The sequence below is a fragment of the Stegostoma tigrinum genome, chromosome 7 (genome assembly GCF_030684315.1).
Source record: "Stegostoma tigrinum isolate sSteTig4 chromosome 7, sSteTig4.hap1, whole genome shotgun sequence".
NCBI classification, from domain to species: domain Eukaryota; kingdom Metazoa; phylum Chordata; class Chondrichthyes; order Orectolobiformes; family Stegostomatidae; genus Stegostoma; species Stegostoma tigrinum.
In genome coordinates this window covers 103790919-103815495 of record NC_081360.1, presented here as the reverse complement: position 1 = coordinate 103815495, position 24577 = coordinate 103790919, and the positions used below count along the sequence as shown (strand labels likewise).

General features: G+C 44.6%; 1 protein-coding gene across 2 annotated transcripts in view; it reads left to right on the top strand.

Annotated features, from left to right (window-relative positions):
- Positions 1-24577, top strand: part of ercc3 (excision repair cross-complementation group 3) — a 34426-nt gene that overhangs the window by 4310 nt on the left and 5539 nt on the right. Inside the window, exons 2-13 of one of the 2 annotated variants that reach the window (XR_009445970.1) lie at positions 3-211; positions 5358-5594; positions 6641-6690; positions 9013-9154; positions 12338-12508; positions 13398-13602; positions 14579-14893; positions 15581-15765; positions 21223-21425; positions 21961-22030; positions 24037-24133; positions 24302-24419. Coding sequence is in view for 1 of the 2 variants with exons in the window: in XM_059647591.1 (XP_059503574.1) it covers positions 3-211; positions 5358-5594; positions 6641-6690; positions 9013-9154; positions 12338-12508; positions 13398-13602; positions 14579-14893; positions 15581-15765; positions 21223-21425; positions 24037-24133; positions 24302-24419 (1932 nt within the window). In the remaining variant the exon portion in view is untranslated. The remainder of the gene's footprint in view (positions 1-2; positions 212-5357; positions 5595-6640; positions 6691-9012; positions 9155-12337; positions 12509-13397; positions 13603-14578; positions 14894-15580; positions 15766-21222; positions 21426-21960; positions 22031-24036; positions 24134-24301; positions 24420-24577) is intronic. The other variant, XM_059647591.1, reaches the window with a different exon arrangement.

Below are 24577 nucleotides of genomic sequence, written 5' to 3'. Positions count from 1 at the left end.
AGACAAGAAAAAATTCAAGAAGCGTCGTTATGATAATGAGGAAGAGGATGAGGATGAGCTTTCCATGGATACCGAATCTCAGGAGGCTGTCCCTTCTGCGGCTGGGAAACAGGTGGAGCAGACTGTGGTTAAGGAAGATGAGTATGGGGCCAAGGATTACAGGACACTGATGACCCTAAAAGAGGATCACACCTCCAGACCACTTTGGGTGGTAAGTCAGCCACAGTGGTTTGTATCAGGATTGACTAACTGACAGGACGCAGTGTTGCGTTGAAAGCGTCATTTTTGAATTGACAAACTACAGCTAGTGGAATAGAACATAGAATAGTATACTATATGAACTGAGATAATGGGAACTGCAGATGCTGGAGAATCCGAGATAACAAAATGTGAGGCTGGATCAACACAGCAGGCCAAGCAGCATCTTAGAAACACAAAAGCTGATGTTTCGGACCTAGACCCTTCATCAGAAAAGTATATGAACAGGCTGTTTTGCCCACCATGTCTGCCCTGAACATCACGTCATTATAAATGAATTCTGTCTGCCTGCTTGTGGTCCATATCCCTCTGTTCACGTGTCTAACTAAATGCCTGTTAAACATTGCTATCAAATCCGCATCTATCACCTTCCCTGGAATGTAGCATCGGTCAATCTGGGATCCAACCACTTTGTGTCTTTAATAATGATTGGCACGCCAGCCTATTATCCTTGGTAATGACTTGCACAAGTGGACGCATTGTAACCTAATTTGCTGCTGACACAAAGATAAGTAGGAAAGCACTTTTGTCTTGTATTAATGCATGATATGTTGTTGTCACAGACTAGGCCTTCACTTACTCCTTTCCCCAGTTGCCCTTGAGAAGTTGCTGCCTTGAGCCTCTACGGTCCATTTGGTGTAGGAACAACCACAGTGCCCATAAGTAGGGAGCTCCAGGATTTTGACCTAAATCCGATGAAGCAATGGCGATACATTTCCAAGTTAGGATGTTGTATTGTGAAGAGGTTACAGAGACTCTGCAAGGAATATGAGTAATTTCAGCAAGTAAACAAACACTTGGCAGATCGAGTAGAATGTGGGAAAATGTTAACTTTGGCCAGATGAATAGCAAGCGTTATATTATTTAAATGGAGGGAGATTGTAGAACCTGCTGGTGCAGGAGGATCTGGGTGTCCTGGTACAAGAATCGCATAACGTTTGTATGTCGGTACAGAAAGTGATAAGGAAGGCGAATGAAATGTTATTTATTGCCAGGAGAATGGAACATAAACGTAGGAAAGGTTTACTGTATCTGTGCATGGTGTCGGTAAGAATGCGCTTTTGATTTATTCATGTAATATGGGCATTGCTGAGTAGATCAGCATTTATATGGCAAGATTACCGTGTGAAGTTCTAGTTTCCTCATCTAAGGGATATGGTTGCATTGGAGGCACTTCAGATAAAGTTCACTTGCCTACGTTTATGTTCTATTCTCCTTGTAATATATAACATTCCATTCGTCTTCCGAACCACTTTCTGATGTTTCCTCTTGTGGGGGAGTTAAGGATTGGGGCTACAAGTTCAGAACAAGAGGTCTCTCATTTAAGATGGAGATGAGAGTTTTATTTTCTGTGGGTTTTTAATCTTGGGGTTACCTCCTCCAGCAAGGCTGAATTTTTATTCTACAAAGGAGCCAAGGACTTTGAGGGAGAGGTAGGAAAGTGGAATTGAAACCAAAATCAAAAAGTGAAGCTTGTTTGAGGGACCGAATGGCCTTTGAGGTTTAGAATTCAGTGAGATCAGTGCTGATCTGTTCAGGCAGGAAGACTGCATCTTTTTGATTTCGTTAATTTTTGTTTGTTTTAAAACCAAAGACTGGAATGAATTGCTGCACTCGTAAAAATTAAATTACTGGAGATTATTGTGATTTCTGCTTATACTGCTGCTTGGCAATCTCTTAGCTATTGCTTCTAATCAATTACTGTGAAACTGAACAATTCATGTGCATTTCCCTATGTCTTTAGCAAAGATCTGAAACAACCTGGAAAAGACATTAGAGAACAGGAGATCTTGGGAAGCAAAAAAGCACCCCAGTGAAGCTTGTGTATTGGTGCTTTTGAACAGGGATTCCCCAGTACTTTTCCCTCTACCCATAACAGTTGTGTTTTGCTTTTGTTAGTCTGTGTATACAAGGGTTTAGAATTTTAATCAGGAGAGTCATATGTTGATAGTGGTGTACTTGTTTTTATCATTCATTGGATGTGGTCATCGTTGGCTGGGCCAGCATTTATTCCCGATACCTAGCTGCCCTTAGGAAGGTGGTGGTAAGTTGCCATCTTGAAACACAGTAGTCCATTTGGTTTAAGTAACCCCACAAAGCTGTTGTGGATGGATTTTGACCCAGCAACACTGAAGGAGCGGCAATATATTTGCAAGTCAGAATGGCGAATGGAGGAGAACCTGATGACATTCCCAAGTATGTGTTGTTCATGCCTTTCAAGGTAGTAGCAGGACTGCAGAGCTTAGTTCTGATCTGCTGTGGCCATCTAAATACAGTGGCTACAAAAAGCAATTCAGAGGCTATGAATCTTGCAGCACATAACCCACCTCCTGAATCCCCAAAGCTTGTCCACCATCTACAAGGCACAAGTCAGGAGTGTGATGGAATACTCCCCACTTGCCTGGATGGGTGCAGCTCCAACAACACTCAAGAAGCTCGACACCATCCAGGACAAAGCAGCCGCTTGATTGGCACCACATCCACAAACATCCCACTCCCTCCACCACCAACACTCAGTAGCAGCAGTGTGTACCATCTACAAGATGCACTGCAGAAATTCACCAAAGATCCTCAGACAGCACCTTCCAAACTCACGACCACTTCCATCTAGAAGGACAAGGGCAGCAGATACATGGGAACACCACCCTCTGCAAGTTCCCCTCCAAGCCCCTCACCATCCTGACTTGGAAATCTATTGTTGTTCCTTTACTGTCTCTAGATCAAAATCTTGGAACTCCCTCCCTAATGGCATTGTGAGTCAACCCAAAGCAGGTAGACTGCAGCAGGTCAAGAAGGCAGTACAGAAGGGTAGTGTAGGGGGAGGGGCTTAGATTAGTTCACAGGTTGGCGCAACATCGCGGGCCGAAGGGCCTGTTCTGCGCTGTATTGTTCTATGTTCTGTGTTCTACATCCCCACCTTAGAACTTAGAACAGTACGCCACAGTAACCCTTTGGCCCACGATGTTGTGCTGAACTTTTACCCTAATCCTAAGGCCTGTCTAACCACCACCCACACCTTATACCATCATCCATAAGCCTATCTAATAGCCACTTATCAAGGGTAACTCGGGATGGGCAATACATGCTGGCCAGCCCACGTCCGAAAAATGCATAAGTAAAACAAAAAAAAACTGCCCAATGTTCAGCACCGTTCGTGACTCCCCAGATACTGAAGCAGTTTATGTTCAAATGCAACATGATGTGACTTGAGCAGTAGTAGAGATAAGCCCATTTGTCAAAGGCCTCACTGAAGTATAGAGGGATTGAGTTCAGGAGCCATGAAGTTATGCTCCAGCTATACAAAAGCCTGGTTCGCCCACGTCTGGAGTATTGTGTCCAGTTCTGGTTGCCTTATTACAGGAAAGATGTGGAAGTGATGGAAAAGGTGCAGAGGAAAATTGCCAGGACGTTGCCTGGAATGGAGGGAAGGTCTTACAAGGAACGGTTGAGAGATCTAGGGCTTTTGTCTTTACAATGACGAAGAATGAGAGATGACTTGATTGAGGTATACAGAATGATCAGAGGTATAGATAGAGTAGACAGCCAGCGACTTTTTCCTAGGGTGGAGGTAGCTATTATGAGGGGGCATAGTTTTAAAGTGAGTGGAGGTAGATATAGGGGTGACGTCAGAGATAGGTTCTTTACTCAGAGAGTGGTTGGAGCGTGGAATGCATTGCCAGAGAGGGTAGTGGAGTCAGCCTCATTCGGGGCATTTAAGGGGCTATTAGATAGGCATATGGATGATAATATAAGGAAAGGGTGGAGGTTAGATAGACCTGAGGTTTCGGGTAAAAGTTCGGCACAACATCGTGGGCCGAAGGGCCTGTACTGTGCTGTACTGTTCTATGTAAACCTTATCAACTGAGGGGATACTCACTGTGATCACTGGTCACTAGTCAACAGAGCAACTAGCTTCTCATTGCGAGCTGAATTTCCACTTGTGTGCACTTTTGCTGTGGCGGGAATAGGCCAAGTAATTACAGACCAGTTAATTTGACGTGAGTGGCAGGGGAAGCATTGGAAAAAAATTCTGAAGGACACGATTAATCAATACTTTAACAAGAAGAATTGATCAAGAATAGTCAGTGTGGATGTTAGAGAGTGATCTTACCTGACTAAGTGAGTTGTTTGAAAGAGTAACTAAGTATATTGATTAGGCCAGTGCAGTTGATATGGTTTATATGGACTTCAACAAATGGACGTTCCTCGACTACTGCTAGAGGCAACAGCTGTGTAAACAGGAGGATAGCAAGAACTGCAGATGCTAAAAGTCAGTTGATACAGTGTGGAGTTGCAGGAGTGCAGCAGGTTAGGCAGCATCGGAGGAGCAGGAAAGTTAACATTTTGGGTCAGGTCCTTTCATCAGGACTGTGTAAACTGTGCTTGCAGTGAGTGTGGGGTCACTTGCTTTAAAAGAAACATGCAGCAGTCCTTGTTTTAAAACAATTTTTTTTCCGTTCTAGTCCCCAGTTAAATTTACAGGAAAAAATGTCTTTATAGGGTCTTGATCAGATAAGTAAAGAGAAAAATGTTTCCATTGGTAGGAGAATTAATAACCAGAGCTACGCAGATTGAAGATAATGAGTGAAGAATGGCAGGAGAGGTGAAATGCAGCATTTTAGTAGAGCAGGTTTTTTTGCTGTGGAGTTTGATTTAATAGAAACTTTCAAAACGGTGTTTGATAAATACTTGAAGACATTGACAGGGTCAGGGACTAGAGGACTAAGTGGCTATTACTTTCAAAGCACCAGCGCAGGCACAGTTAACAGAATAACCCTCCTCTGGTTCAGTGGTTACAGTTGCATACACAGCTTAACTCATTTATGATCAGAGATAGTGGGAACCGCAGATGCTGCAGAATCTGAGATAACAAAGTGTGGAGCTGAATGAACATAGCAGGCCAAGCAGCATCTCAGGAGCACAAAAGCTGATGTTTCGGGCCTAGACCCTTCATCAGATCAAGGGCCTCGGCCAAAAACGTCAGTTTTTATGCTCCTAAGATGCTGCTTGGCCTGCTTTGTACATCCAGCTCCACACATTGTTATCTCTTAACTCATTTATGGGATGTTTTAATTGTGCTTTTTAAATTTTGTCTTTAGGCTCCAGATGGACACGTTTTCCTTGAAGCCTTCTCTCCGGTTTATAAATATGCACAAGACTTCTTGGTAGCCATTGCTGAGCCAGTGTGCAGACCCACACACACGCATGAGTATAAATTGACAGCATACTCCTTGTACGCAGCCGTCAGTGTCGGGCTACAAACAAGTGATATTATCGAGTATCTGCAGAAACTGAGCAAGACATCAGTTCCTGAAGGGATCGTACAGTTCATTAAGGTGAATATCTGTTTAATACTAAACAAAAAGACCAAAGAACTGAGATAATAGAAATCAGAGACAGAAACTGCTGGAAAAACTCGACAAGTCTGGCAGCATTTGTGGAGAGAAAGCAGAGTAAACATTTTGGATTCAGATACCTTTCTTCAATGTTTCACTATCGATAGTTCTGAAGAAGGGTCGCTGGACCCGAAATATTAACTTGGAATTCTCTCCTCAGGTGCTGGCAGTCCTGCTGGGATTTCCCAGCAATTTCTGTTTTTGTGTCTATTCAGTACTAGTTGCTGAGTTCACAACACTGGCTTGGCAGGGTATTTGCCACCCAGTGTCAGTTGCTCCGGACTTCATGTTATGAAGTAGGAGAGCGTGAACCAGACTATGTGACGACTGGAGGACATTAGTGAGCCACTTGGGTTTGTGTGACAGCCCAAGGTTTATGTGGTAATTTACCTGATGCCTGTACAGTAGGTTTACTACGTTCGGTTCGCCAGCTTGTCATATTGGGACTTGGAGTGTTCAGACTCTGGTGCTGTGAGTCTAATGTCAGAAGCACTATGCCATCATATTCTTGGGCTGACTGTATATTTTACACATACAGGAAGGTCTTCGTACATCCGATAAGCAATATCAAGATACAATAAAAGCAGAAAGTTGAAATCTGAAAAGAAAACAGAAAATGTGGAGCAAAAGACCAAGTTAATGTTTTGAACCAAATAGACTTCTTTGGAACAATTACTCCCTCAGTTTGACATGTGTTTTCACAACAATCTGTCTTTATCTCATCCCTCTAACACAGCTCAACCAAAGCAATGGAGTGATTTAAAGTATCAGGAAATCTTGCCTAGCTCACACGCAATATGTGTATACCAGTTTGCAACAGGGACTCAGTGGTTGACAGACTGTTAAACGGGCGGATGTGTCGTTAGAACCACTTGCCTTATCCAGGCCAGGTTGGGCCCCCTCCTGGGAACTGGCAGGGAAGGGGAATGAAATTTTTCAGGTGGAAAGATGAATGTGAATTATCTTTGTTGTGTTTGTTCCTACAGCTGTGCACTGTTAGTTACGGCAAGGTGAAATTGGTCCTGAAACACAACAGGTAGGATATGCTCATAAATTCTTTCTCAAGTTTTTCTTTTAGTAATATCCTGACCTTTACTGCACTGTTGGAGAGTCAGTACTAAGGGAGTGCTGTACTGTCATAGAGTCAGTACTGAGTGTATGCTGCACCGTCATCTCTGAACCTACTGATTGTGTCTTTGACATTCATGTCAAGATCATTACTGTACACATTCTCATGACTTGGATATGTCATCATTAATGTACGTTACTGTCGTCCCTCAACCTGAGGGGTTTGGTAGGGTAAATTGCCATGGTCTTTTCCCCAAGGTCGGGAGTCCAAAACTAGAAAGTGTAAGTTTAAGGTGACAGGGGTAACATTTAAAAGGGACCTAAAGGGTAAGCTATTCACACAGGGTGCTGTGTGTGTGGAATGAGCTGCCAGAGGAAGTGGTGGAGGCTGGTACAGTTACAACATTTAAAAGGCACCTGGATGGGTTTATGAGTAGCAAGGATTAACAGGGATATGGGCCAAATGCTGGCAAAAGGGACTGAATTTTTCTGGGATATCTGGCCGCCATGAACAAGTTGGACCGAAGGTCTCTCTCCGTGCTGTACAACTCTATGACTAATAATACTAATTGGTGATAATCCATGTTGAACAGCACTCGCAGGAAGCACTGAGGTTAGCAAGGGTGCAAAACGTACTCTTGGTAGGGGATTTCAACCACCAAGAGTGGATCAGCAGCAGTGTTCCTGATAGAGCTGGTCAGGCCCTAAAGGATATTGTGGCTAGACTGGGCCTGGGTTAGCTGATCAGAGAGCAACCAGGGTCAGTGCTGAGGGTGCGCCATGCTGTCGGAGGCTCATTGCGGAGGGAGTGCCGCACTGTCGGAGGGTCATTGCGGAGGGAGTGCCGCGCTGTCGGAGGGTAAGTGCCGAGGGAGTGCCGCGCTGTTGGAGGGTCAGTGCTGAGGGAGCGCCACGCTGCCGGAGGGTCAGTGCTGAGGGAGCGCCACGCTGTCGGAGGGTCAGTGCTGAGGGAGCGCCACGCTGCCAGAGGGTCAGTGCTGGGGGACTCCTGCACTATTGAAAGCTCAGGATTGAATGGGTGCTGCGGATCAGCACCTTCTTTTGTGCATTATTCTTTTGGCCTTACATGTAGAGGGTAAAATCAAGGCCTTTACGGATGAGGTGGAAATTAGTGAGTTGGCAAATAGGGAGGACGATAGCCTTAAATTGCAAGAGGATATCAGGTGGCTGTTCAGTTAGGCAGAGCAGTGGAATAAGGAATTCAAACAAGAAGAGTGAGAGCCAATGCGCTTGGGTGGACTGACAAAGCAAGGGATCCACAATGAATGGTAGGACTCTGGAAAGTGCTGAAGATCAAAGGGATCTTGGTGTACATTTCCATATATCCCTAAGGGTGGCGCTGAAAAGGGATACAGGATACGGGATACTTAAAAATACAGAAAATTGGAGCAGGGGTATGCTATTTGACATTCAGGCTGTTCTGCTATTCAGAGCAACCACAGCTGATCAGCTAACTCAGTACCTGGTTTCTGCTTTCTTCCTGCACTGTTTAGCCCTAAGAACTAAATCTGAATCATCGTTGAAAGCATTCACTGTTTTGGCCTCAAGTGCTTTCTGTGACAGAGGATTCCAGAGGCTCACATCCTTCCTACATTTACCCTGTCTGGTCCTTTAATACTTGCCTTTATTTAAACCAAAGTATCAAATATAGTAGCAGGGATATAATACTGGAACTACGTGAAAACTGGTTTGGCCTCAACTAATTAAGGGTTTAATGATGGACATGAAACTATCGATTGTTGTAAAAACCCATCTGGCACACTAATGTCCTTTAGGGAAGGAAATCTGCCGTCTGAGTTCATAGGTAGGGTGGATAGAAAGATGCTTTTTCCATTAGTAGAATACTGAATAACCAGGAAATATAGATTTAAGTAATACAGTTGAGGTGGATTTTTTTTTAAACTGAGAATGATCTCTCAGCGAGGAGTCTGAATCTCACTCCGTGAAAGATGGTTGAATCAGCATTGAAACAGTGTTTACATAGTAACTTGTATTGCCACGGCCCAAGGCTCTAGTAAGAGGTGGAAAAGGCATTAGTGTAATTAGATGTTTGTTGCTGGCATGGAGGTGATGGGGTGAATAGCCTCCACCAAAGTACAGTTTTCTGAATTGGTATGAGAAGATGAGTTGATGTCAAGGGTCGATACTGAGGCTGTGCCGCACTGTAATGAGGATCAATAACAAAACAGTGCTGCACCAAATTATCCAGTTTGAGGTAGTAGTCTGTGTGAAAATAGTTTGGTTTGACTGAGATTTCCTTAATGGACAGATATTTTGTGGAAAGCACACATCCCGATGTGATCCAGAAGTTGTTGCAGGATGATGTCATAAGGAACTGTCGCCTGAGGACAGCAGAAGGTGACGAAACTGAACTCATTATGGGTACAGTCTCCAGTAAATCTGCCATGTTGGTAAGTCGATATCCTTTGCTGGTTTGATGCTGTAATACTGGGTGAAGGTTATTGACGATTCCAGATCTTGATTAATTCAACATTGGAAATTTGAAGAACATGCAAAGATCACATTGCCCAGAAAATCCATCGAAACAATTTCTTTGTTTATCCCTCTATCCCTCTTTGACTCTGGTTGCATACAGACAACGTCAACTGGCGCACTCCTGCTCCCATAGATTCCGGATAATAAAACATTTGCTGTGTCTGCAGTCAGCAGACTGGCAAGGATGAGGTCAACTACATGTTCCCCCTTTTGTCTTCCCTCACCACCTACCCAAGGCCCAGACTAGCCACAATGTCCTTTAGGACCTGACCAGGTCAATCAGGAATACTGCTGCCGATGCACTCTTGGCAATTTCTCTGGATTGTTTCATCAAACATTGTCAGGACAGGGACAGCACAGGTTAGGTACAGTGTAAGGCTCTCTCTACACTGTCCCAGTAAAACACTCCCAGGACAAGTACAGAATGGGTTGGAATTGTACAGCACCAAAAGAGACCCTCATGTTTCTGCCAGTTAACAAGCAGCTATCTATTCTAGTCCCATTTTCCAGTACTTAGCCTGTAGCCTTTTATTTTATGGTGTTACGTAAGTATTGTAAATATTTTTGAAATGGTGGTGATTCCCACCTCTACCACTCTTCCAGGCAGTCAGCTGCATTTACCCTCCACCCTTGGATCCCCTGTAAACCTTCTGCCCCTTACATTTAATCCATTTCCCCTAGTTATTGACCTTCTGCTAAGAGGAAATGTTTTTGTCCCTATCTCTGCCACTCATAGCTTTATATACCACAATCGGGTCCCCCTCGGCCTTCTCTGCTTTAAGGAAAACGGCTCCAGCCTATCCAGTCTGTCTTCATCGCGGGACTGCTCCATTCCAGGCAACACTATAGTGAGTCTCTATTGCACCATCTCGAGCATAATCACATTCTTGATAGTGTGGTGATCAAAACTGCACACAGCACTCCAGAACTAACGTTCTATACAGCCCCATCATAAACTCCTTGTAGTTATTTTCAATGCCTTGGCTAATAAAGACAAATATCCCATCTGCCTTCAAAGATCCTTGAATACACACCAAAGTCCCCCAAATCCTCTGTACTTCATCAGGTCCTTCCAATCATTGTGTAGTCTTGCCTTATTAGTGCTCCCAAAATACATCACCACACTCTACAGATTAAATTCTGTTTGTCATTGATATCTGTAATAAGGCTTTCCTCTTACTATTTACAGCACAATTTTAATGTCATCTGTGAACTTACTGATCATATCTTTGACATGCAAGTCAAGATCATTGCTGTACACATTCTCATTAAATGTACACATCATCATTAATGTACATGAATGTCATCCCTCGGCATGAGGGAGATGGATAGAGTAAATGGCCCAGATCATTTCCCCGGGTAGGAGAGTCCAAAACTAGAGTGCATAGATTTAGGGTGAGAGGGGATAGATTTAAAAGGGGCGTAAGGGATAACTTTTACATGCAGGGTGTATGTATGGAATGAGGTGCCAGAGGAAGTGGGTGGAGGCTGGTACAATTACAACCAAAAGGCATCTGGATGGGTATATGAATTAAAAGGGTTTTCAGGGATATGGACCAAATACTGGCAACATGTTCCAGGCACCCACCACCCTCTGCGTAAATAACTTCACGCATATCTCCCTTAAAATATTCCCCCCTCATCTTGAAATCATGACCCCTAGTAATTGAGTCCCCCACTCTGGGGACAAAAGCTCCTTGCTATCCACTCTGTCTATATCTCTCATGATTATGTAGATCTCAATCAGGTCCCCCCTCAACCTCAGGCTCACCGGTCTATACTTAGGAGATGGGAGTGGGGCTTGAGGTGGAAGGGGTGGATAGGTGGGAGGTCAGGTTAGGGAGGCGGGGACAAGCTGGGCTGCTTTTGGGATGTGGTTGGGGAGGGGAGATTTTGAAGCTGTGAAGTCCACATTGATACCATTGGGCTGCAGGGTTCCAAGAAAAATATGAGTTACTGTTCCTGCAACCTTCAGGTGGCATCATTGTGGCACTGCAGGAGGCCCAGGATGGACATGTCATCCAAGGAGTGAGAGGCAGAGTTGAAATGGTTTGCGACTGGGAGGTGCATTTATTTGTAGTGAACTGAGTGTAGGTGTTTCACAAAGGGGTCCTCTCCAACATGTTGTGTGGTACTGTTGCCATTCTAAATGGGACAGACTTAAAACAGATCTAGCAACTGAAGATTGGCCATCCATGAGGTTCAGTAGGCCGTCAATATTTCAGAATTGTACTCCAGCACAGTCTGTAACCTCACGGCCCGGCATATCCCCCACTCAACCATTACCATCAAGCCAGGGGATCAGCCCTGGTTCAATGGAGAGTGCAGGAGGGCACGCCAGGAGCAGCACCAGGCATACCTGAAGATGAGGTGTCAAATAGGACTACTTGTTTGCAGAACAGCTTTAGCAGCAAGTGATGTGATCCCACAACCGATTGATCTAAGCTCTCTGGTCCTGCCAGATCCAATTGTAAGTAGTGGTGAAACTACTCACTGCACAATGAGACTCCGTCCTCAATTAAGGCAGAGACCAACATGCCACTGAAAACGATAAGGCTGAAGCAATCTTCAGCATCATGGATACCAGCCTTCAGCCAATTCAAATCACTGTGTGTAATTCCAAGATAGGGTTGAAGGCACTGGGTAGAGCAAAGGCTGTGGGCCCTGAAACCTTCCGGCAATAGTACTGAAGACTTGTGCTCCAGAACTTGCTTCTTCTTTATTCCAGCTGTTCCAGTACAGTTAGAACACTGGTGTCTACCAGACAATGTGGAAAATTGCCCACATGTGGCCTGCATGCAAAAAGCAGGATAAATCTAACCCGGCCAAATACCGCCCACTTAAGAGTGTGATGGAATACTTACCACTTACCTGAATGGGTGCTGCACTCAACGCGCTTAGCACCACCCTGACTTGGGAATATATTGGCCTGTCTTATGTGGCATTGGCAGCTGATGTTGAATTTAGCCTGCCTCAATTATCTACACTTTGGTAAATTTTCCATTAAAATGGTCATTTTTTGGCATCTCTGAGGCTTGTCAAGAATTGGAATTGTGGGATCCTGTCCAAACAATCGCAAACAGCCTTCTGTTCCACAGATGTCCAAAGCTGTGCAGAATAATGGAGCAGCTTCAACGTCACAGAGTACAGATCCCGTACCCGGTAAAACAGATGTTCCCGCAGACTTATTGGACTTCTACGAACAAATGGATAAGGAAGAGGAGGAGGAGGAGGAGGAACTGCAGACAGTGTCCTTTGAAGTGAAGCAGGTGATGATTTATAACTTTGTTTACCTAATAATTCCTCTAGGTATTCAGGAGAATGGTGTACGTGTGGAACTTAGGATTGATTGAGGAGAACAATATTAATAACATTCAGTGAAAGGCTCGGTAAACACACTGGAGAAAGGATTTAAAGTTTACGTTGGTTGGATGAGGCAAGATAATGGCGACTGGAGCTTGTTCAAGGCAGAATCAGCAGCATAGAGGAGTTTATATGAATTGCCTATTTCTGTATTGTAAATCTCAATGTAACCAATCACAACTAACATGCAGTGACCAGAAGATCGGCTTACATCTATGTTTGAAACAAGCGTAGACAATACTGGAGAAACTCAGCAGCTCTGGCAGTATCTATAGAGAGAAAAGCAGAGTTGACGTCTCAAGTCAGAAATGACTGTTTAGTTTTAGTTCCAGTTCCAATGCCAGTGCTGCCAGACCTGCTGAGTTTCTCCAGCACTTCCTACTTTTAATCCAGGTCTCGAACATCAGCAATTCTTTGTTCTGTTGTATCCATGTTGAGTTAGAGGGTCTCGGCTCTGCAGTGCTCAGGCAATTCGACTGAACCAGCGATTATTAGATTTATTCTCAAGGCTTCAGTATCAATTTAAATTTAAATTTAAATTACTTGATTCTGGATGCACTTCCTGCCCATTTGTACCATATTTAATTCCAATGTTCTTGTTTCCAATGGAAACTGTCTTGTGAAACTTGTCACTACAAATATCTCTTTTCTGTTGGCCTGGGCTAGGCCAGCCTGACCCCAGACTGTAAATGTGATGCACCCCACTGTGAAATGCGTTCCACTCTTGTTTGCACCTTTGTTTTTCATGGTCTTCTAGTCTGGAGGAGTCTATTTCTAAACAAAATGTTCCCATAGGAAATGATTGAGGAGCTGCAGAAACGGTGTATTCACATGGAATACCCGTTACTGGCAGAGTACGACTTCAGGAATGATACCATCAACCCAGATGTTAACATTGATCTGAAGCCCACAGCCGTCCTAAGGCCCTATCAGGAGAAGAGCTTAAGAAAGATGTTTGGAAACGGCCGTGCCAGGTCAGGAGTTATTGTCCTTCCCTGTGGTAAGTATCAGGCGCTGTTCGGACTGTCACCTTCTCTGTCTGCTTGTCTTGCTGGCTGTATAGATCGCAGTTGGCTATTTTAATCAGGAGCCCTGCTTTACAATTTGAAAATTTGAGTGTCTCATGAGGAAGTTCTATTTTAATTTCATCCTTCCAAGTACAAATCCCAATCCCTCCCAATTTCAGTCACTAACAGGCAATTCTTCAGTCAAACCTCTTTTATGAATGATGGCACCTTCAGCAGTATGGCACTGACCTAGTACTGACCCTCTGACAGTGCGGCATTCCCTCAGTGCTGTCCCTCTGGCAGTGCGGCGCTCCCTTGTCGCTGTCCCTCTGGCGGTGCGGCGCTCCCTTGTCGCTGTCCCTCTGGCGGTGCGGCGCTCCCTTGTTGCTGTCCCTCTGGTGGTGCGGCGCTCCCTCGGCGCTGTCCCTCTGGCGGCGCGGCGCTCCCTCGGCGCTGTCCCTCTGGCGGCGCGGCGCTCCCTCGGCGCTGTCCCTCTGGCGGCGCGGCGCTCCCTCGGCGCTGTCCCTCTGGCGGCGCGGCGCTCCCTCGGCGCTGTCCCTCTGGCGGCGCGACGCTCCCTCGGCGCTGTCCCTCTGACAGTGCATTTTTGTCGGGCTGGGTTAATTCCATATATGTGCCAAGTATCCCTGTGGCTTTTGGCTATTAATCCAAAGGTCCTGGTCACTATTTATTCCTGAACAAGCATCGTGAAGTAGAGGTTCTCTGGCCTATCACGTGTATAATCTGCAAGTTGTCTGTTATGCCCACAATAAAGTTCTGAGTTACCTGACGTAATATGTGAGGGTGTTCAAGTGGAGAATAAATACCAGCATGACCAGTTTCTGCAAATACAGCAATTACCGGGGTTTGTGATGTGCGGAGGTGCTATGAAATATTGCATGATGTAGTTTATCTGCTGATAGTTCTGAATCACTGGATTTATTAACGTGGATTGTCTTGTCTCCTCAGGCGCTGGCAAGTCTCTGGTTGGAGTGACAGCAGCCTGCACGGTGAGGAAGAGATGCCTCGTCCTCTGTACCTCTGCTGTGTCTGTGGAGCAGTGGAAGTCTCAGTTCAAAATGTGGTCAACCATTGACGATAGCCAAATCTGCCGCTTCACCTCAGATGCCAAGGACAAGCCCATTGGTTGCTCGATTGCCATCAGCACGTACTCAATGTTGGGGCACACGACAAAACGGTCCTGGGAAGCAGAGCGAGTGATGGAGTGGATGAAAAGTCAGGAATGGGGTTTGATGCTGCTTGATGAGGTGCACACAATTCCAGGTAATGACAGTGGTACAGGGCACAGCCCATCAAAGGGCAGCTACAGCCAAAGGATGATGTCTGCAGTAAAGCAGCATTTTGATCAGTGCAAAGTAACTGAGTGCAGCAGTTTTCACTCTCTTCTGTGGGAATGCTGCACAGAAATTTAAGCATTGAGTGCTTTGGGGATGCTTTGTATAATGGGGACAGATGACTGTTGTTTACAACATAGAACGAGGCTATTTGGTCCATCATGTCTGTGCCTGTCAACAAATGTCTGATTGCGCTATTCCTATTTTCTAGCCCTTGGAGGATTTGGCATTGCAAGTTATGAGAAATTTCTGACACAACCGGCCTGTCAGGTGATGAGTTCCAGACTCCTGCCACTCTGTGTTAAAACAAGCGTGTCAGCTGCTCGGAATATTACAGATCTCCTGCTTGCACGACCTCATATCTCTTTCTTTCTGTGTCAATGAGGAGAGACCTTTATTCTATATCTAACCCTGTGCTATTCCTGTCCTGGGAATATTAGTTACGGACAGTGTTTGGGAAGCTTTAGTCTGTATTTTAACCTTGTGCAGTGATCAGTTGGCATTGTGATCCTTTCTAGCACCAGGAACCTGAGTGTGCTGCTTTATTCACTGACTGATGTATATGTACTCAGCTTCTGTGTTGATACAGATGATCCAAATTGTTCATTCGTTCCAGCAAAAATGTTCCGTCGTGTTCTGACCATTGTACAAGCTCACTGCAAACTGGGCCTGACAGCCACGTTGGTCCGGGAAGATGACAAAATTGTCGACCTGAATTTCCTCATTGGACCAAAACTCTTTGAAGCCAACTGGATGGAGCTGCAGAACAGTGGTTACATTGCAAAAGTGCAGTGTGCTGAGGTGAGTCTTCCACACACAGTTAGAGGAGTCAGTACAGTTTATATAGAAATGAAAGGGTTAATATTGGGTTGCATACGTAAACACCACCCACTGAGATACAGTAATATGGACTTGGCAGCATGTGGGAGACAGACCTGAGATCTGATCTTCCCAACAGTCCTTGTAATGTAGAGCCGAGTTTTATAACTTACACATAGCTGAGGAGGCATGATAAAGTATATCTAATTTAATTCACAGGACTTTTCTTATTAGACGAGCAAGTGGCTCTCATCCCACACATTAGACCACATAAGCCCCTGAAGAACCTTCTTAGAAAGTTATGGATGGTCGCACCCAAAAATACAGTGACATTGGCAATGCGAAGTATGCTGAGGTCTGTTCCCTCATTACGGAGAGCTAATTTGCAAACATACAAGTCAGGAGCATTGAGCTTCTAGAGCCTGCTTTCCCATTTGATAAGACTATGGCTGAATAGATTGTGTCCTGAACTTTCCTTTCTACCCCTTAACTCAGACTTAAAAAAACCATTCAATAATCTACTCCCACCACTATTTAGAAAAGAGAATTCCACAGACTAACAATCCTCAGAGAGAAAATAGTGATAATCTGGAGAACCTTAAAATGGGAGACTCCTTATTTTTAACCCATGTCCCATCAATAGGCAATAGACAATAGGCAATAAACAATAGCCGCAGGAGTAGGCCATTCGGCCCTTTGAGCCAGCGCCACCATTCATTATGATCATGGCTGATCATCCACAATCAGTATCCTGTTCCTGCCTTATCCCCATAACCCTTGATTCCACTATCTTTAAGGGCTCTATCCATCTCTTTCTTGAAAGTATCCAGAGAGTTGGCCTCCATTGCCTTCTGGGGCAGAGCATTCCCTATAGCCACCACTCTCTGGGTGAAGAAGTTTCTCCTCAACTCTGTTCTAAATGGCCTACCCCTTATTTTTAAACTGTGTCTTCTGTTTCTGGACTCACGCATCAGTGGAAATATGCTCCCTGCCTCCAGAGTGTCCAATCTCTTAATAAACTTATACATCTCAATCAGATCCCCTCTCATCCTTCTAAACTCAGGTGTATACAAGCCCAGTCGCTCCAGTCTTTCAACATCTGATAGTACTGCCATTCCGGGAATTGACCTTGTGAACCTACGCTGCACTCCCTCAATAGCAACAATGTCCTTACTCAAATATGGAGACCAAAGCTGCACACAATACTCTAGGTGTGGTCTTACCAGGGCCCTGTACAGCTGCAGAAGGACCTCTTTGCTCCTATACTCAATTCCTCTTGTTATGAAGGCCAGCTTTCTTCACTGCCTGCTGTACCTGCATGCGTGCTTTCATTGACTGATGTACAAGAACGCCTAGATCTCGTTGTACTTCCCCTTTACCAACTTGACTCCATTTAGACAGTAATCTGCCTTCCTGTTCTTGCCACCAAAGTGGATAACCTCATATTTATCCACATTAAACTGCATCTGCCATGCATCCGCCCGCTCACCTAGGCTGTCCAAGTCACCCTGTATTCTCATAACATCCTCCTCACATTTCACCCTGCCACCCAGCTTTGTGTCATCAGCAAATTTGCTAATGTTACTTTTAATGCCTTCATCTATATCATTAACGTATATTGTAAACAGCTGCGGTCCCCGCACTGAACCTTGCGGTACCCCACTGGTCACCGCCTGCCATTCCGAAAGGGACCCGTATATTACTACTCTTGGCTTCCTGTCAGCCAGCCAATTTTCAATCCAACTCAGTATTTTCCCCCAATACCATATGCCCTAATTTTGCTCACTAATCTCCTATGTGGGACTTTATCAAAGGCTTTCTGAAAGTCCAGGTACACTACATCCACTGGCTTTCCCTTGTCCATCTTCATAGTTACGTCGTCAAAAAATTCCAGAAAATTAGTCAAGCATAATTTCCCCTTCGTAAATCCATGCTGACTCTGACCTATCCTGTTACTGCTATCCAAATGAGTCGTAATTTCATCTTTTATAATTGACTCTAGTATCTTTCCCACCACTGACATCAGGCTAACTGGTCTATAATTTCCTGTTTCCTCTCTCCCTCCTTTCTTGAAAAGTGGGACAACATTAGCTACCCTCAAATCCCCAGGAACTGATCCTGAATCTATAGAACATTGGAAAATAATTACCAATGCGTCCACGATTTCTAGAGCCACCTCCTTAAGTACCCTGGGATGCAGACCATCAGGTGCCAGGGACTTATCAGCCTTCAGACCTAACAGTCTCTCCAACACCATTTCCTGCCTAATATAAATTCCCTTCAGTTCATCCATTACCCTAAGCCCTTCAGCCACTATTGCATCTGGGAGATTGCTTGTGTCTTCCCTAGTGAAGACAGATCCAAAGTACCTATTCAACTCTTCTGCCATTTCCTTGTTCCCTACAATAAATACACCCATTTCTGACTTCACGGGCCCAATTTTAGTGTTATTCTTGTCTCTCCCAGAAAGGAATCCTTCCACCTTTACCCTGCTAGTTTCCCTTGGGATTTTATAGGTTTCAATAAGATCACCTTTCTTTCTTCTCAACTCCACTGGGGTACAGGTCCAACCTGCTCAACCTTTCCTCATAAAATAACCGTCATCCCAGGAATCTCATGACCTCACGAGAACAAACTATAAGTAATTTTTCTGAGGTATGTGCAGACTGTTATCCGGGTGTTGTTTTAGTGTAATCCAGGTCAGTTCAGTTGTGGAATAATTGTGTTATGGGACTAATAATACAGAGAGCTGGAGTTTGTATTCCACTATGTTCACAGTCAGTGTCACCCAGTTGCTACTTTATTTTCATTCACACTCAGGATGTAGATGGACATCGCAAGCAAGGTCAGAGCTTATTGCCAATCCCCTAGTTACCCTGAGAATGTGTGGCTGCAAAGGACTGCTTGATTCAACTGAATGTCTTGCTAGGGAACATTTGATGGAAGTTCAAACTCTGAACGGTGTTGATGTGGGACTGGAGTCACACAGATGTACAGACTGAATAAGGACATAAGGTTTCCTTCCCTTTGATGTTTGACCATGAATTTTATACAGACAGACATAGGAGCTTGTAAATTAGGAGCAGGACTAGACCATTTGACTCCTTGAGCTTGCTCTGCCATTGAATAAGATTATGGCTGAACTGACTGTGGCACCTCCCTTGATAACCTTTTAAGGTTAATTCTTTGGCCAGTGTAATAAGGGGCACCTCACACATTTGAGCTGCCTCCCACCCAGAGTTGATTCCATCAGGAGAAAGGATTGAGATCAGCATTATAAAAAGCTAGCAGAAAGACACGTTCATTGAATCTCTTCTGGGCTGGTGCAGGACTGTCAGATCGACAGATAGTAATGAAAGGAAAATGAGTTCTCCTGATCTCCTGGGCCAAAATTTTCAACACTGTCACCAAAGTAAATTAACAGCTCACTTCCTGTTTACAGAGCCTTGGTGTGATTAGCCACCACTTCTGTTAACAAAACAATGACCACACTTCAGTGTGATGGTGTCAACTTGCCCTGAGGATGTGATGAGATTGCCAGTCAGGGTTCAGTGGGTAACACACCTTCTGTATTCTTTGTTTAGGTCCTACTCCAGGTGCCATTATCTAATGGGTTTTGGCAGGGAAGCCTGAGGCCAAATGGAACTAAGCAACTGATGATGGCCATATGTGAATTGAGGCTAACTGGGTGAGAATTTGACTGAGTGTATGAGACATATTTGGAGAATGTGCAAGCTGATAATCTAGTTAGCATTGCTATTGTCTACGGGAACTATGTGTAAATTGGCTGCTACACAATTCCTACATGATGACAGTCATGAGCAATTTTAGAACTAGGGCCATAGTCTGACAATAAGGGCCAGAGTGTTTGGGAGAGATGTTGGGAAGTACTTCTACACGCAAATGTTGGAAGAGGTTTGGAACTGTCTTCCACAAATGACAGTGGATGCTGACTGAGTTGTTGAGTTTAAATCTGAGAGAGAGAATTTTTTGATAAACAACAGTATTATGGGATATGGGCCAAAGGCAGGTAGATGGAGTTAGGCCACAGATCAGCCATGATCTCATTGAATAGCAGAACAGGCTCAAGGGGCTGAATGGCCTACTCCTGTTTCTGTGTTCAATTTCATTGTATTCCATTGACTGCAAAGCATTTTGGATGTGCTGAGGGTACCCAAGGCACTATAGAAATGCTCGTTGTCTGTGAAGTAGCTGGTTATAGAGTCATACAGCACGGAAATAGACCCTTACATACTTCCAACTGTACATCGCAATCTGACCTAGTCTCATTTGCCAGCATTTGGCCCATATCTCAGTATACCCATCTTATTCACATTCTCATCCAGATGCCTTTTAAATGTTATAATTGTACCTCCTCCACTTCATCTGGCAGCTTGTTCCATACACGCACCACCCTCTGTGTGGAAAATGTTACCCCTCAAGTCCTTTTTATATCTTGCCCCTCTCACCTTAAATCTATGCCAGGCAGCATCAGAGGAGCAGGAAGATTGATTTTTCGGGCCTAGACCCTCCTTCAGAAAATTAATGTCTAGGTCTAAAATGTCATCCTTCCTGCTCCTCCGATGCTGCTTGGCCTGCTGTGTTCATCCAGCTCTACACCTTGTAATCTCAGATTCTCCAGCATCTGCAGTTCCTACTATCTCTTAAACCTATACCATCTAATTTTGGACTTGCCTACCTTAGAGAAAAAGCTTGACTATTCACCCTATCCATGCTCCTCATGATTTTATAGACCTCCATAAGGTCACCCCTCAGCCTCCGATGCTCCAGGGGGCAAAAGCCCCAACCTGTACAGCTTCTCCCTATAACTCAACCCTCCAGTTCTGGCAACGTTCTGATGAATCTATTCTGCACCCTGTCTGGTTTAGCAACATTCTGTAGAAGGGCGACCGCTGTCATTAATCTGTGTCAGTCTGTGCTCAAGGCTGCACTGTCTAAGCAATAGGATGAGCACTGATGGCTTTGAGCACTCTTCTACCACCCCTCCAAACTTTTTAGATTCCTCTTTCCTGTTTATGGAAAGCTGCTATGTATGCAGTTGCTGATTATAGGTGGAGGTATTTGGAAGTCGAGACTTGGTGCTGTCTTTTTGCCACTTCAAATCAGAAGTTAAACTGAGGCCCTAGCTCACTGCTGTTATGGATGTGTGACATCCCATGGCACTGTTTTGAAGAAAAGCAGGTGATTTTCTGTCCAGTGCCCTGCTCAAAGTTAGCTCTCAATCAAAATTGCAAAAACAAAAAATCTGGTTGTTATCAAAATGCAGACTGTGGGAGTTTGTTCAGCATACACTGGCTGAGGCTTCTCCTGTATTACAGCAATGACCGCACTTCAGAAAAACCAGTAAACAGCTTTGAGATGTCACTGGTCATTATATAATGCAAGACTTTTCTTCTGTCCACTTGGTGTGTTGTGTAGGTCTGGTGCCCAATGTCACCCGAGTTTTACAGAGAATATGTCGCAATTAGAACAAAGAAACGGATGCTGCTTTATGTGATGAACCCCAACAAGTTCAGAGCTTGTCAGTTCTTGATTCGCTTCCATGAGCGGAGGAATGACAAGATCATAGTGTTTGCAGACAACGTATTCGCGCTCAAAGAGTATGCAATCAAACTGAACAAGTAAGTAATAGCTGGGAGTAATATCAATAATACAGAAGGCTGTACTTCTGGCAGACAGAATGGGCATGTGCATATTATTTCTGTTTCAAGTTAACAAAATAGAAGATAGCCATTCTATGGTTCACTCCTTAGGGCAATGCCTTAACCAATTTGAGTCATGCTGCCTGGTTTAAATTTAAACAAAGCATGGTGGTTAATTGTCAGTCATCATCTAACTGGAAGATTCTGTATGACACCTGTACCAATCAGAGTCAACTTGCCAACGAATGAGCACCTTTTTCTAATATCATATAAAATTTGATCCTGTTTCACACTAGACTGCTCTCAAATTATCCTGATGAGTGCAAGATGAAAAGCTTTGTTCAAAGTAGACTTTATTTTCAATACCCAAATAATGGTTGAGTGACTGGATGTGAGTTTGCTCGCTGAGCTGGAAGGTTAGTTTTCAGACGTTTCGTACCATTCTAAGTAACATCATGAGTGAGCCTCCAATGAAGCGCTGGTGTTATGTCCTGCTTTCTGTTTATCTGTTTAGGTTTCCTTGGGTTGGTGATGTCATTTCCTATGTTGGTGATGTCATTTCCTGTTCTTTTTCTCAGAGGATGGTAGGTTGGCTCCAAATCAATGTGTTTGTTGATGGCGTTCTGGTTGGAATGCCATGCTTCTAGGAATTCTCGTGCGTGTCTCTGTTTGGCTTGTCCTAGGATGGATGTGTTGTCCCAATCAAAGTGGTGTCCTTCCTCATCTGTATGTAAGGATACGAGTGATAGTGGGTCATGTCGTTTTGTGGCTAGTTGATGTTCATGTATCCTGGTGGCTAGCTTTCTGCCAGTTTGTCCAATGTAGTGTTTGTCACAGTTCTTGCAAGGTATTTTGTAGATGACATTCGTTTTATTTGTTGTCTGTATAGGGTCTTTTAAGTTCATTAGCTGCTGTTTTAGTGTGTTGGTGGGTTTGTGAGCTACCCTGATGCCAAGAGGTCCGAGTAGTCTGGCAGTCATTTCCGAAACGTCTTGGATGTAGGGGAGAGTGGTTATGGTTTCTGAGCCCGTTTTGTCTGTTTGTTTGGGTTTGTTGCTGAGAAATCGGCGGACTGTGTTCATTGGGTACCCATTCTTTTTGAATACGCTGTATAGGTGATTTTCCTCTGCTCTGCGTAGTTCCTCTGTGCTGCAGTGTGTGGTGGCTCGTTGAAATAATGTTCTAATGCAGCTTCGTTTGTAGGTCTTGGGATGGTTGCTCCTGTAGTTCAGTATTTGGTCCGTATGTGTTGTTTTCCTGTAGACGCTGGTTTGATCTTCTCAATCTTCTCAAAACTCGCTAATGGTTGAGTGAGCTCTGTGTACAGCCTCAAAAAATCTGGCTCAATATGAAATCTATCTTGCTAAAATGTTGTGACCAGAGAGTTAATAAGGCTTAAGAGATGGCCTTTGGATATGACAGTGAGGATGGGTAAGGTATAGAACATAGAACATTACAGCACAGTACAGGCCCTTCGGTCCTCGATGTTGTGCCGACCTGCCATACCAATCTGAAGCCCATCTAACCTACACTATTCCATGTATGTCCATATGCTTGTCCAATGACGACTTAAATGTACTTAAAGTTGGCGAATCTACTACCGTTGCAGGCAAAGCGTTCCATACCCTTACTACTCTCTGAGTAAAGAAACTACCTCTGACATCTGTCCTATATCTTTCACCCCTCAATTTAAAGCTATGCCCCCTCGTGCTCGCCGTCACCATCCTAGGAAAAAGGCGCTCCCTATCCACCCTATCTAACCCTCTGATTATTTTATATGTCTCAATTGTCACCTCTCAACCTTCTCTCTAATGAAAACAGCCTTAAGTCCCTCAGCCTTTTCTCGTAAGACTTCCCTCCATACCAGGCAACATCCTAGTAAATCTCCTCTGCACCCTTTCCAAAGCTTCCACATCCTTCCTATAATGCGGTGACCAGAACTGTACACAATACTCCAAGTGCGGCCGCACCAGAGTTTTGTACAGCTGCAGCATAACCTCTTGGTTCCGGAACTCGATCCCTCTATTAATAAAAGCTAAAACACTGTATGCCTTCTTATCAGCCCTGTCAACCTGGGTGGCAACTTTCAAGGATCTGTGTACATGGACACCGAGATCTCTCTGCTCATCTACACTACCAAGAATCTTACCATTAGCCCTGTACTTTGCCTTCCAGTTACTCCTACCAAAGTGCGTCCCCTCACACTTGTCTGCATTAAACTCCATTTGCCACCTCTGGAGGTATGAGGGTTGTGTTGAAAGTGTTGGGGTTGTGGGTGCGGGAGATGAGACTATGGAAATTATACAGGGCTCTCACTTGGTGAGGGGGTGGTCGATGAGTTGAAATTGTGTAGCGTTCTCATTGGGAGTTGTGGAAATTGGGCAGGGTTCTCACTGAGGGAAGGTGGAAATTGGATGGGGTTCTTTCTGCTGGTTTTTAAACATGGCTGGTATTTCAGGTTGCCTTTGTTGCAAGAATCCCCAGCAAGTTGTGCTTTCTGCTGTTCAGGTAATTTGTGGTTTTGGGCTAAAGTGAAGTAATGGGCTGAGGTTTAGTATTACTCATGTCCCTGTGTATATTTCAATTTCAGACCTTACATTTACGGCCCAACATCACAGGGGGAGAGGATGCAGATTCTGCAGAACTTCACTCACAACCCAAAAATAAACACCATCTTTATCTCCAAGGTAAATGGGGAAAGAAGCTGGGTGTTACTGCTCGGAGCTGATGGGTGTGTTGCTGGGGGTGGGTGCTGCTGGGTGTGTGAAATGTAGCTGGTGCCCCGTGTTGGTGAACAGCATGCTGTTGGTGAGATGGTGAATGTGAAGTGACTCTAATAGTCTGATCTTTGATAGGTCGGCGACACCTCTTTCGATCTCCCTGAAGCCAATGTGTTGATACAGATATCATCACATGGAGGATCCAGGCGGCAGGAGGCCCAGCGATTGGGCAGAGTCCTGCGGGCAAAGAAAGGTGGGTGAGGGGGCTTGCTTGCCAGTGTGCAGGGGTGGGTTTCTTCAATTCATTAATGAGAAGCAAGCTCCACTGGCTAGATGAGCATTTACTATCTGTCCCTAATCCCTGAAGGAGGTTGTGAGCTGCCTTCTTGACCTGCTCCAGTCCGTATGCTG